The sequence below is a fragment of the Neofelis nebulosa genome, chromosome 17 (assembly GCF_028018385.1).
Source record: "Neofelis nebulosa isolate mNeoNeb1 chromosome 17, mNeoNeb1.pri, whole genome shotgun sequence".
Taxonomy (NCBI): Eukaryota; Metazoa; Chordata; class Mammalia; order Carnivora; family Felidae; genus Neofelis; species Neofelis nebulosa.
The window spans coordinates 14,734,806-14,747,608 of NC_080798.1; the positions used below are offsets into that span (position 1 = coordinate 14,734,806).

General features: G+C 42.3%; 1 protein-coding gene across 5 annotated transcripts in view; it reads left to right on the forward strand.

Moving 5' to 3' along the window:
* Positions 1 to 12,803, forward strand: part of LOC131500469 (zinc finger protein 780A-like) — a 45,559-nt gene that overhangs the window by 21,930 nt on the left and 10,826 nt on the right. The window contains exons 1-5 of one of the 5 annotated variants that reach the window (XM_058709749.1): positions 3,774 to 3,858; positions 4,556 to 4,628; positions 7,978 to 8,032; positions 8,282 to 8,414; positions 10,038 to 10,136. In XM_058709749.1, the coding sequence (XP_058565732.1) occupies positions 7,988 to 8,032; positions 8,282 to 8,414; positions 10,038 to 10,136 (277 nt within the window). In that variant the 5' untranslated portion in view covers positions 3,774 to 3,858; positions 4,556 to 4,628; positions 7,978 to 7,987. Of the gene's footprint in view, positions 1 to 3,773; positions 3,943 to 4,555; positions 4,629 to 7,977; positions 8,033 to 8,281; positions 8,415 to 10,037; positions 10,137 to 12,803 lie in introns of those variants that run through there. The other 4 variants (XM_058709747.1, XM_058709748.1, XM_058709745.1 and 1 more) reach the window with 4 other exon arrangements.

The following is a 12,803-nucleotide window of genomic DNA, read 5'->3' on the forward strand; positions in this document are numbered from 1 at the left end:
AAATGTTTAAATGATCCCCCTAACATTAGGGTTAAAACAAAGATGTCTGCTGTTACAACCTCTATTTGAAATTTTACTGGAGGTCCTAGCTATTGAAATAAGGTGAGAAAAAGAAGTAAAAGACATACGAATTAGAAAAGACTGAAACTGTTATTACTTGCAAATCATATACTTGCTTTGGGTTTTCTAGGTACACAATCCACATAAATTTAGAATTCATGGATTTAGCAATGTTGTTATGTATATGTCAATAAATAAAAGCCTACTGTACTTCTATATACCTGCGATAAGTAAGAAATAGAAGACATCATACCATTTACATTAAAATACGACAAATACCTTAGAATGAATCTAACAAAATGAACAAGTCCACTACACTGAAAAACACAAGATTCCTGTAAGAAATTAAAGAAGCCCTAAATAAGAAAGAATATAGCATTCATGGACTAGAAGGCTCAATATTGTAAATATATAAAAATTTCTCCAAATGTGTTTAATGCAGTACTGATTAAAAATTACAGAAAATTTTGTGGAAATTGACAAGCTGATTCTAAAACTGCATTCTGAAAATGCAAAGGGCCCCAAATCACCAAGGTAAATTTACAGAAGAATAATAAAGCTGGAGGACTTTTGCTGCCATTTTTAAAGATCTGTTATAGAGCTACAGTGTTTAAGACAGCGAGATACCAACGCCAGGACAAATGGAGCAGTGGAACAGAACAGAGTCCAGTAATAGGCTCATACATATGTGGTGACTTGATTTTATGACAATCTACTGCAATGCAATGATGCTGCCCCAAATCCATTCCAGATAGTTGGAGACTCTGCAATGTAAAATAAAAATTTTAGAGGGAATGGAGAATACCTTCTTGACCTTGGAAGACACAAAGATATTTTTAACAGGACACAGGAAACATTAACCATAAAATTAAAATATTGCAAGTTGTAATATATTAAAATCAAGAACAGTTTTCATCAAATAACATTAAGGGAGTGAAAAATCAACTCAAAGAATGAGAGAAGATATTTTCAATAGATATTACATATATATATATATATATATATATATATATATATATATATCTGATATGGGATTTATATCCACAATATATGAAAAAAAACTTCTAAAAATCAGTAAGAAAAATACATCTCAAAAGAAAAAAGGGGCCAAAAATGCGCTAAGCCACTTCACTAAAGAGGATAGTCTACAGGTCAGTAAACACGGGAAAAGTTGCTCAAAGAGACTGCTACTCACACGTCAGAATGGCTACACTAAGAAAGAAAGAAAATGCCAAGTACTGACGTGGATGAAAAACAATGGGAACTCCTCTGTACTTTCCACAAGAGTGTGAATTAGTACAATTACTTTAAAAATTACTTTATTGAGGTATGATCAACAGGTAAAAAGCTGCACGTATTTAATGTATACAACTCTACGAGTTTGAGGATAAGTATACATCTGTGAAACCATCACCATCATCAAAGTCATAGACATATCCGTCACCTACCAAGTTTCCTCCTGCATTATTATTATTATATTTATTTTTGAGACAGAGAGAGACAGAGCATGAAAAGGGGTGGGGCAGAGAGAGAGGGAGACACAGAACCTGAAACAGGCTCCAGGCTCTGAGCTGTCAGCAAAGAGCCCGACGCGGGGCTCGAACTCACGGACCACGAGATCGTGACCTGAGCCGAAGTCGGCCGCCTAACCGACTGAGCCACCCAGGCGTCCCGCATGACTGTAACTTTGTACCGCTTGACCATCGCCTCCCTGTTTCCCCCTCCCCAAGCCCCTGGCAACCACAATTTTACTCTCTGCATCTATGATTTTTTTTCACTATTTTCAGTTCCAGGTATAAGAGAATATTTGTCTTTCTCTGTCTTATTTCACTTAGCATAATTTCCTCCAGGTTTACCCATGTTGTCACAAATGGCAGGATTTCCTTCTTTTTAAAGGATGAATAATATTCCATTGTATATATATGCCACACTGAACATCCCTCCATCCTGTTTTCCACAGTGACTGCACACTGGAAATTTACATTTCCACCAGCAGCGCACAAAGATTCCCTCTTCTCCACATCGTCACTAACACTTATTATCTTTTCTTCTCTTAATAATAGCCATTCTAACAGATGTGAGGTAATATCTCATTGGGTTCTGATTTGCCTGATGATTAGTGGTGTTGAGCATCCTTTCATGTACCTGTTGATCATTTATATGCCTTCTTTGAGAAATGTCTATTCAGGTCCTTTGTCCATTTTTAAATCAAATATATATATTTGAGCTATTGAATTATAGGACTTTTTTTTTTGATATTGACCCTGTATTATAATATGGTTTACAAATATTTTTTCCCAATCCATAGTTTTCCTTTTCATTTTGTTGATTGTTTCTTTTGCTATGAAGAAGCTTTTGAGTTTAAATTAGTCCCACTTTTTTATTTTCCTTTTGTTACTTGTGCTTTTGGTGTTATAGCCGAGAAATCATTGTCATGACCAATACCAAGGAGCTTTTTCTCTGTTTTCTTCTAGGGTTTTGTGGTTTTAGGTATTATGTTTCTTTACTCCATTTTGAGTTGATTTTAATTCTTTTGCATATGGATATCCTGTTTTCCCAGCACCATTTATCCAAGAAACTATCCTTCTCCCCTTATGTACTCTTGGCTCCCTTGTTGAAGATTGTATATGTATGGGTTTATTTCTGGGCTCTCTATTCTGTTCCATTGATCTATGTTCTGTTTTTATCAGCACCATAGTGTTTGATTACTACGGCTTTATAATATAATTTGAAGTAAGGAAGTGTGATGTCTCCAACTTTACTCTTTTTGCTCAAGATTGCTTTGGCTATTCGAAGTCTTTTGTGCTTCCATATGAATTGTAGGATTTTTTTCCCCCTATTTTTTGTGAAAAATGCCACTGGAACATTGTTAGGGACTCCATCCAATGTGTAGATCTCTTTGGGTGGTATGGACATTTTAACAATATTAATTCTTCTTTTTTTTTATTATTTTTTTATTAAAAAATTGTTTTTCAACGTTTTTTATTTATTTTTGGGACAGAGAGAGACAGAGCATGAACGGGGGAGGGGCAGAGAGAGAGGGAGACACAGACTCAGAAACAGGCTCCAGGCTCCGAGCCATCAGCCCAGAGCCTGACGCGGGGCTCGAACTCACAGACCGCGAGATCGTGACCTGGCTGAAGTCGGACGCTTAACCGACGGCGCCACCCAGGCGCCCCCAATATTAATTCTTCTAATCCAGGAACATGGGATGTCCTTCCATTTATTTTTTGTGTCTTCTTCAATTTCTTTCATCAAGTGTAGCTTATGCACCTCCTTAGTTACATTTGTTCCTAAGTTTGTATTGTTTTTAATGCTATTGTGAATGGGATTTTTTTTTCTTAATTTGTTTTTCGGTTTGTGGTTAGCGTACAGAAACATAATCAAGTTTTGTATGTAGATTTTGTATCCTGCAACTTTACTAAATCCATTTATTCTGAGTTTTTTGGTGGAGTCTTTTGGGTTTTCCATATATAATATTCCACCTTCTTTAATAGTTGTGTTCATTTGCATTCTTCTCCACTAAGAGAAAAGTAAGTTACACCGACGGTCTAAGACGCAGCAATACTCCTTCCAGGCAAATCCTCAGTCAGCAGCAGCCTGCGGCTGCGCACTCAGGGAGACTGGAATTCCCACAAATCCCTGGGCACCCTTAGGGGCGGGCCCAGGTTGCCTGCCGGGATCAATCGATCCGCCCAACCCTAGGCTTCTGAGTCATTTCCTCTTTGGGACTGCATTTCCCAGCGGCCACAACGCCGAGTTAGCGGCCACTTCTGGCATGCGGGGGTCGTTGTCCTGGTAGGGTGAGGCCCTAAGGTGGAGGAAGAAACCAGTGGCTGCCTGTGCTCATCAGGACCCCAGCCGGAGGGACTGCCAGTGTGGGTGGGCAGAGAGAGGACCTCAGGACGGGGCGCTGACAGGCACGCGAAGGCGCCTCGGCGGCCCGTGTGCGAGCGTGCAGCGAGGAGGGGGATTGTGCGAGCGCGAGTGGCGGACGAGGAATGTGGGAGTCTGTGCTTGGGGGCGCGCCTTGTGCTGCGGTGAGGGGAGAGGAGGCGTGTGGACACTGAGTAGTGCTTTGCTGTGGACGTGTGTGTGTCAGTGGGACCATTGGCCCGCTGCTTCCTTCGTCTTCTCTCCCAGCCACGTGGCTGCAGCAGAGCAGTGGCCCCTGTAGGGAGGTCAGATACTGAGCCTAGAATGGAAGTTTCCTCAGGAGAGTCCAGACCTGGACCTGGGATGGGAATATTAGAGCTGGAAGTGCCTCTTTGGGGCCCCCACGAGGGCAGCTACTTACTGAGACCCGCCGCATTCTCCGAGTTCTGTCCCCAGGGACCAGCTTCCAGGGACCAGGGAGACTGATTCCTCCTTTTACTTCCGCCCCTTTTGGTGCGAAATAAGGGAGGTGTGGCCCTGGAGTGTGCTTTCAGATTTAGTCTGCACTCCCAAGAAAAGCCTGGGGTCTCATGCTTTCCATCTCCTTCTCCTTCCCCAGAGTCGTTACCATTATCCCAAAGAAGGACCCCCAGGAGGATGAGAGTATTATTGCTGTACATCTAAAGTCAAGGGTGAGTTCGTGATTTATTTTGCTTAAGAAAAAAAAAAAGGTTTTTGGTTTTTTTTTTTGGTTTTAGAATATATAGGTTCCAGTAAACTTTCAGGAAATGTAGGGGAGACGTGCAAATTGATACCCCGCCATTTGGTCCCCCATTGCCCTCACTTCTTCACTTACTACTCACTTAGCCATTGGGTAAATTTTTCACATCTGCTTGGGCACTCTGTTTTTCTAAGATGACACGGAAATAAGCCTCCAGCGATTGATGTTAAAGCTTTATTTTCGGGACTCTGATTTGGTAAGAAAGAGATTAGTGTTTAAGTGGAACCACACACCTTATATCTTTTGCTCTTAAGGGCCTGCTTTTCAAAGCAAGGGCAGAACAGAGATCATTAGCTTATTTCATTCAGTATGTGAGGCTTTCAGAAATGGGAGAAGTGATAGCAACAGGAGGTGGTATCAGTAAGAGCCAGGATTTTTCTAGCAAGTTCCATCAGTTGAAATTTGCATTGCTGGCCACATCTTGTGGAAGTTTGGCAGCTTGAGTTGTGTTTGGGGCTTCTTTTTGTGTGGACCTTGGGAAGCAGTGTCGTGTGGTTGAAACTAAGGGCTGTGGATCCAGAGTGCCTGGGTTGGAATATTGGTTTGCTTCCTGGCTGTCTCAGGTTTGTAATGAATGTTAAATGAGTTAATGTGTGGGGCGCCTGGGTGGCTCAGTCAGTTGAGTGTCCGACTTTGGCTCAGGTCATGATCTCCTGGTCAGTGAGTTCGAGCCCCGTGTCCGGCTCTGTGCTGACAGCTCAGAGCCTGCTTTGGATTCTGTCTCCCTCTCTTTCTGCCCCTCCCCTGTTCACGCTCTGTTCTATCTCATTAAAAATGAATAAATGTTAAAAAAAAAAAAAAAGCTGTTTTAAGTGAGTTAATGTGTATAAAGCCCCTTGGAGCAGTGCCAGGCATACAGCAAGTGTTTGATATGTTTTAGCTCTTGTTTATGCGTGGTCATTTTACCTCATTCCTCTCACCTTCTATACAACAGGGACATTAGGAATATGTGATATATGGGGGCACCTGGGTGGCTCAGTCAGTTAAGCATCCGACTTCGGCTCGGGTCATGATCTCACAGTTTGTGAGTTTGAGCCCTGCATTGGGCTCTGTGCTGACAGCTCAGAGCCTGGAGCCTGCTTCGGATTCTGTGTCTCCCTCTCTCTCTGCCCCTCCTCTGCTTGTGCTCTTGCCTCAAAAATAAATAAACATTAAAAAAGAAAAAAGAGGGGCGCCTGGGTGGCGCAGTCGGTTAAGCGTCCGACTTCAACCAGGTCACGATCTCGCGGTCCGTGAGTTCGAGCCCCGCGTCAGGCTCTGGGTTGATGGCTCGGAGCCTGGAGCCTGTTTCCGATTCTGTGTCTCCCTCTCTCTCTGCCCCTTCCCCGTTCATGCTCTGTCTCTCTCTGTCCCAAAAATAAATAAAAAACGTTGAAAAAAAAAAAAATTAAAAAAAAAATAAATAAATAAAAAAGAAAAAAGAATTACATTCTCCAGGCTAGGCTCTGAATGTTTCAGGGTAGCATTCTAAGAAAGAGCAGGCCTTACACCACATTTTATTATATGATTTACACGAGAAAAAGGGAAACAATAGAGTTCCTTTAACAAATGTAATCTTTATCCTCAATAATAATGATGGCACATATCAAGCAGTTCATGTGTGTCATTGTGCATTTTCATTGAATTTTCTTAGTATTCTTCCTGACGACCCTCTGTGCTCCTTACTCTATTCCTGTTTTACTAATGAGGAGACAGAGGCACTCAGAGGTTAATTGTCTTAGTTCAGATTCATATCCTGAATATGAAAGTAAAACTTGTGAGTTCTTTTTACTAATGACAGGATACTATGTTTGAAATTAGATATACTTTTTTTTTTCCCTAAAGTTTATTGATTTATTTTGAGAGAGACAGAGACAGGACGAGTAGGGGCGGGTTAGAGAGAGAGGGAGAGAGAGAATCCCAAGCAGGTGCCACGCTGTCAGTGCAGAGCCCGATGCAGGGCTCGAACCCACGAAACCGTGATATCATGACCTGAGCCGAAACCAAGAGTCAGATGCTTAACTGACTGAGCCACCCAGGCACCCCTAAATGTTTATTTATTTTGAGAGAGAGAGTGAGCGAGCGAGCATGAGTGGGGGGAGGGGCAGAGGGAGAGAGAGAGAATTCCAAAACAGCTCTTTGCTGTCAGCATGGAGCCTGACGCAGGGCTTGATCTCACGAACGGTGAGATCGTGCCCTGAGCCAAAATCGAGTCGGTCACTCAACCAAATGAGCCACACAGGCACCCCTATACACACATATATTTTACAGACATGGTCATATTCTGCATCCTATTTTGTAACCTGATTTTTCCTACTTAGTATTCCATTACGTGGACGCCCTGCTGTATTTAACCAGTTGGCTTTGTTGGACTTAGAAAACCGAACACTGCCGAGTGTTCCATCTACATCCTTTCCAGTTTTCTTGCCCCACTTCTCCCAGTCCTGAGTTCACAGAGAGGTTCCGATTCGGATAATGTGACCCCTTCTCAGTCCTGAAAGGTGGGACCAAGGGAGGAGAATCTGCACAGAGTGGGATGAGTAGCCCAGTTGTCCCAGGCCTAGTCACATATCCAGAGAACGGAGGATCCCGCTTGTTGAGATATTTTGGAGGACAACGTGTTCCTTGTGGCTTGAGGGGAGAGCTTGATTTTGTCCGGACTCCTCGCATTTGATGCCAATTTGTATGGCGGACGGGAGAGAGGGAAAAGGAGAGCGTGTGAAGCAGAGAGGGACAGAAGAGGGATTTTAGGAAGTACTTGGAACATAGAAATGGAAGAACAAATTGTATTGTTTTTATTTTTTTAAATGTTTATTTTTGAGAGAGTGACAGAGAGAGAGTGAGTTGGGGAGGGGCAGAGACAGGGAGACAGAGAATCCGAAGCCGGCTCCAGGCTCTGAGCTGTCGGCACAGAGCCCGACGTGGGGCTCCAACCCACAAACCGCGAGATTATGACCTGAGCCGAAGTCGGACACTCAGCCGACTGAGCCACCCAGGCACCCCTATTTTCTTTATTAAGTTTATTTATTTTGAGAGAGAGAGAGAGAGAGAGAGACAGGGAGGGGCAGAGAGAGAATCCCAAGCAGGCTCCCCATTGTCAGCACAGAGCCCAATATGGGGCTCAGAGTCACGAACCGTGAGATCATGACCTGAGCTGAACCCAAAAGTAAGACGCTTAACCGACTGAGCCACTCGGGCTCCCCAAAAAGATTTTTGTATTAATTTAAGTCACTTAGCACCAAGGCACAGCTTGGCTTAAGCCCTTCTCTTATTCTCTCTAGGAGTGGAAGCATGAGGAAAATGGACCAATTTTGTCATTCTAAAAACATGGCCTATGTAAGTTGGTATCTCCTCTCCTTGAAATATGACTACATTTTCTTTATCCATTCCAGACGTGCCGGGGTAAGTAGGTTATCCCACGGCACACAAGAAGTTTGCTCTGCAGCAGCGGGACACCGCAAGAACTTGCAGGCACCCTGCGCAGTTCCCAGTCACTCCTTTCCTGCAGTGTGGTTCTTCGCCCCGCTCTGTGTTCCCCTTGAAATAATTTCCTTCGGTTTCACCATGATGCATGTGTGTGTGTAGTTTCAGGGATCTGTGTCATTCAGGGACGTGGCCATCAGCTTCTCCCAGGAAGAGTGGGCGTGTCTGGACCCTGCTCAGAGGGCTTTGTACAGGGACGTGATGTTGGAGAACTATAGCCACCTGCTCTCACTGGGTAAGACTATTTCCCCCGATGTTAATTAATTTGAGAGATTAATTCGTTTTGCAATAAAATTAGTATTGAGCAATTGTAATTATTAATAAATTGTTAGTGTCTGTTCTCTGGAATATCAGCTTTCTTCACCACGAATTTCAGGACTGTGTTTTAAGAAATAGATGTGTTCTGGGGTGCCTGGGTGGCTCAGTCGGTTAAGTGTCCAACTCCGGCTCAAGTCATGATCTCACGGTCTGTGAGTTTGAGCCCCACATCGGGCTCTATGCTGACAGCTCAGAGCCTAGAGCCTGCTTCGGATTCTGTGTCTCCCTCTCTGTCTCTGCCCCTCCCACCTCCTGCTCTGTCTCTCTCTGTCTCTGAAAAATGAATAAACCTTAAAAAAAAATTAAAAAAAAAATAGATGCGTTCAGGGCTGCCTGGGTGGTTAAGTGTCCAACTTCAGCTCAGGTCATGATCTCATGGTTCTTGAGTTTGAGCCCCACATCAGGCTTCATGCTTCGGATTCTCTGTCTCCCTCTCTTTCTGCCCCTCTCCACCTTGCGCACTCTCTCTCAAAAATAAATAAACATTAAAAAAAAAAAAAAAAAAAAAAAGCCAAGTTCCTTCTTGTTCCCAAAGGAAATAGTTTGGGATTTGTTGGGTTGAAAATGGGCATGTGCATGAAATGCCTGCGTCTTGCCCACCCCTCTGAACTTTCTCCCTTATGCTTGCCCTCTCTGTCACTGCCCCTTTCTTAATGACCAAGGGACAGAATTAGGAATCTTGGACATGTATTGTATGATCATTCTCTAAGACAGGTTTCATATTGTGTTTGATCTCAGAATTACTGTAGATGTTCTGGGTTTTTTCTGACCCACTTGGAAGAAGAACAGTGTTTTGAGTTTTTCTATCAAAAGAGCCTCTGTGATTTATGTGGTATTGATTGGGTCAACCAAATTCATTTAAAACCAAAGCGGACACATTCCATTTCCTTTAACAGACATTCCTTTACCTGCTTTGTAGTTTCAGGCTGTAAAGTTTGTATTTTTCACGAAATGAACATATTAAGAACGAACTAGAATGTTAAGGAGGCAAAATAAAGAACAACAATAAAAATACTATTAACTTTGTAGTACTATATGCTAGTCAATGTTGGAAGTGTTTTACATATACTAAATAATTTTAATACCAACCCTATAAAGTAGGTATTATTATCATCCCCATTTTAGAGATGGGAAAACTGATGGACACAGTTTAGATGGCTTGCCTGGAGTCCTGTTGCTACTGGGTATCAGGACAGGGTTTTCACCAGGCAGTCTGGCTTGAAGGTGCATGTTCTCAGCTACTAAATTGTACTTCTTCTCAAAGGACAGACCTTATGTGAGTTTAAATGACATAAGTCCTAAAAATAAATAAATAAATAAATAAATAAATAAATAAATAACGTAAGTCCTTTGTCTAACCTAGCTGCTCTCATACAATCTTCTCAACCCTTCTCTGAAGTCTTTTCTTAGTATCATTTTGACTTTTAAATTATTACAAATTTAACCAGGTCTTAACCAAAGTTTTGTTTTGTGGGGTTTTGTATATTTAAAAAATTCTTTTTCTATACCGTGTATCTTTTTTTTTTTTTTTTTTTTTAAGCAGGAAGGTCCATTTCTAAGCCAGATGTGATTACCTTACTGGAGCAAGAGAAAGAGCCTTGGGTGGTTGTGAGGAAAGAAACAAGTGGATGGTACCCAGGTGAGTAGGGGAGAAACCGGCAGAAAGGGTCAGGAGAGGGTCAGAGATGACTCACACCCCTGAGATGTGGTTTGGAAAATTCCTTCAGAGACCCAAGACCTGTTAGATAAAGATGCCTGAGACCCGGGAAGGATCACAGCGTGGGCTCTCCAAGGAACTTCATCTGTTGCCAGTCACCTCTCATTTTTGTTCTCTTATTTCCTCCCCTTTCAGCAGAGTGCCTGATTTCTTTCCCAATATGATCTTTTAACACGTATTTTGCATCCAGCTGTTTTCCAGCTCTACTTTTGCATTTAAATTTCTACATGTGTTTCCGGTGTCTAAAAAAATGCATTCATATATTCAGCAAATATTTATTGAGTGTCCACTCCCAGCAAAGCACTGCTCAGCATTGTTTGTACAGTGAAATGAACATGACTGATAAGAGTCCCTGCTCTTGTGGACTTTACCTGCAGTTGGCAAGACGTGGGTTAAACAAGCCCATGAGCAAGTCTGTAATGTCAGGAATCATGCTGTGCAGACAAGTATATAGGAGTAATGGGGTAGGAATGACAGGGCTTGGTTGGGGGTGGGGGGGGCTGGGTGGCTCAGTTGGTTAAGTGTCTGACTCTTGATTTCAGCGTAGGTCATGATCTCATGGTTTGTGAGTTCGAGCCCAGCATCGGGCTCTAAACTGACAGTGGGAGCCTGCTTGGGCTGCTCCCTCTCCCTCTCTCTCTGCCCCTACCCTGCTTGCTCTCTCTGTCTCTCAAAAATAAATAAATCGGGGTACCTGGGTGGTTCAGTCAGTTGAGCATCCGACTTCAGCTCAGGTCATGATCTTGAGGTTCCTGAGTTTAAGCCCCACATCGGGCTCGCTTCTGTCAGCTCAGAGCCCACTTCAGAACCTCTGTTCCCTCTCTCTGCCCTTCCCCAGCTGGCACTCTCTCAAAAATAAATAAAAAACATTAAAAATAATTAAAAATAAACTTAAAAAAAAAAAAAAGAATAACAGGTCTTGGGTGCTCAGAGCGCATGTCCTGAAGTAGGCATGCTTGCATAGAACTGTGAAGGAAGGTTTCGGGCCACAAATATGGGACAGAGCATTCTGTCTGCTCAGACTAAGCGGAAGACACAGAGGCCCTGAGATGGAAGTGATTTCTGTGTGACTGGGAGCTGTAAGAAGGTTAGAACAGAATATGGGAAGGATGGTAGGAAGGGCGGTCTGGGAGTTAGGCCAGGACCAGATCCTGCGAGGTCCTGATTGTTATTGTGAGGAGTATAGAATGTTTTCCCCAGAGTTACTTACAGTCGTGTTCTGATCTGTATTGAAAGTTTTCCTCATTTCTTACTCTTTAAACAGAGGATGACAAGAATACAGAAGACCACATAAAACAAAGGATTGCATGATTAGTTGTTTTAAGATATACATATATGAAACACCAGGTTGTGAGTTAGGATTTTGCCAGCTGTCCCGGAAGCCTGTTTTGTGTCTGTACGCACAAACCTTTCCTTCCCTGAAGGAGAGTTTTTCTCTAGAGGTTTATTGTCTGAGTGAGCATCTCCAGTCTGATTTTGTGTGGCCTTTTGTTTTAAAAAGTCTTAAGTCTCTTTCAAATTAAAGGTTCTTCTTGATTTTGTTGTTAACAGTTTTTTCTTGATTAAGTCAGATCATTTGTCCTGTAGTTTCATACCATCTGGATTTTGCTGATTGCGTCTTGGTGATATGGAGGAACATGTTCCACTGTCTCCTATTTCCTGTAAAATGATAGTTGAGTCTAGAAGCTTAATCAAACTTTTGAGGGAATTTTTTTTTTTTGGCAAGACTGTTTTCCTAGATAATGGTAATATTCTTCAGTCCATCGGCATGTGGTATCCGGGTTTCTTGTTTTAATGATGTTAGCAGTCATGGATAGTCAGTTACTATGTCCCTTAATTCACTAGACGTTGTAAATTGGTGATATTATAATTCTGTCATTTATTCTTTATTAGCTAGGATGCATCTGTAAAAAGAAATACCACGTTATTTACTACTTGGTTACTCAGTTATACAGATCAAATAGAAAATTGAAGATATTGGGGTGCCTGGGTGGCTCAGTCGGTTGACCAGCCGACTTCAGCTCAGGTCATGATCTCATAGTTTGTGGGTTCGAGCCCCATGTTGGGCTCTGTGTTGACAGCTCAGAGCCTAAAGCCTGCTTCGGATTCGGTGTCTCACTCTCTGCCCCATCCCCCTCTCCCTCTGTCTCTCTCTCAAAAATAAATAAGTGTTTAACAAAATTTAAAAAATATATAATAGCAATCTCACATTTAAAAAAAATTAAAGGTATTCTTTTCCTTTGCTCACTAATTTTCTAAATAATGAGTTGGTTTCCTAGCGTCCTTTCAAAGGTGACTCCTTTTTTATGATGATTAGGAATACATGGAATTATAATATTTGATGTACTTCCCTCTGTTGTTACTATGTTTGCTGACTGTCAAATTGTCCCATCAATTGGCCAGTGCGAACCTCTTCGAGTTGGCTCTTGGAGCCCTTTTAACATGACCCTGGTGGCCTTTGAGAGACTCCTTCCTGTCTAATAAGACAGCCTGTTTCTAGGCTTGTCTTGTACATTTCCCCCACCCCCCCCTTTTTTTCCCCTCAAAAAAAGCCCTGCTTTTTTTAATGGAAAATAGTCAATATAAATA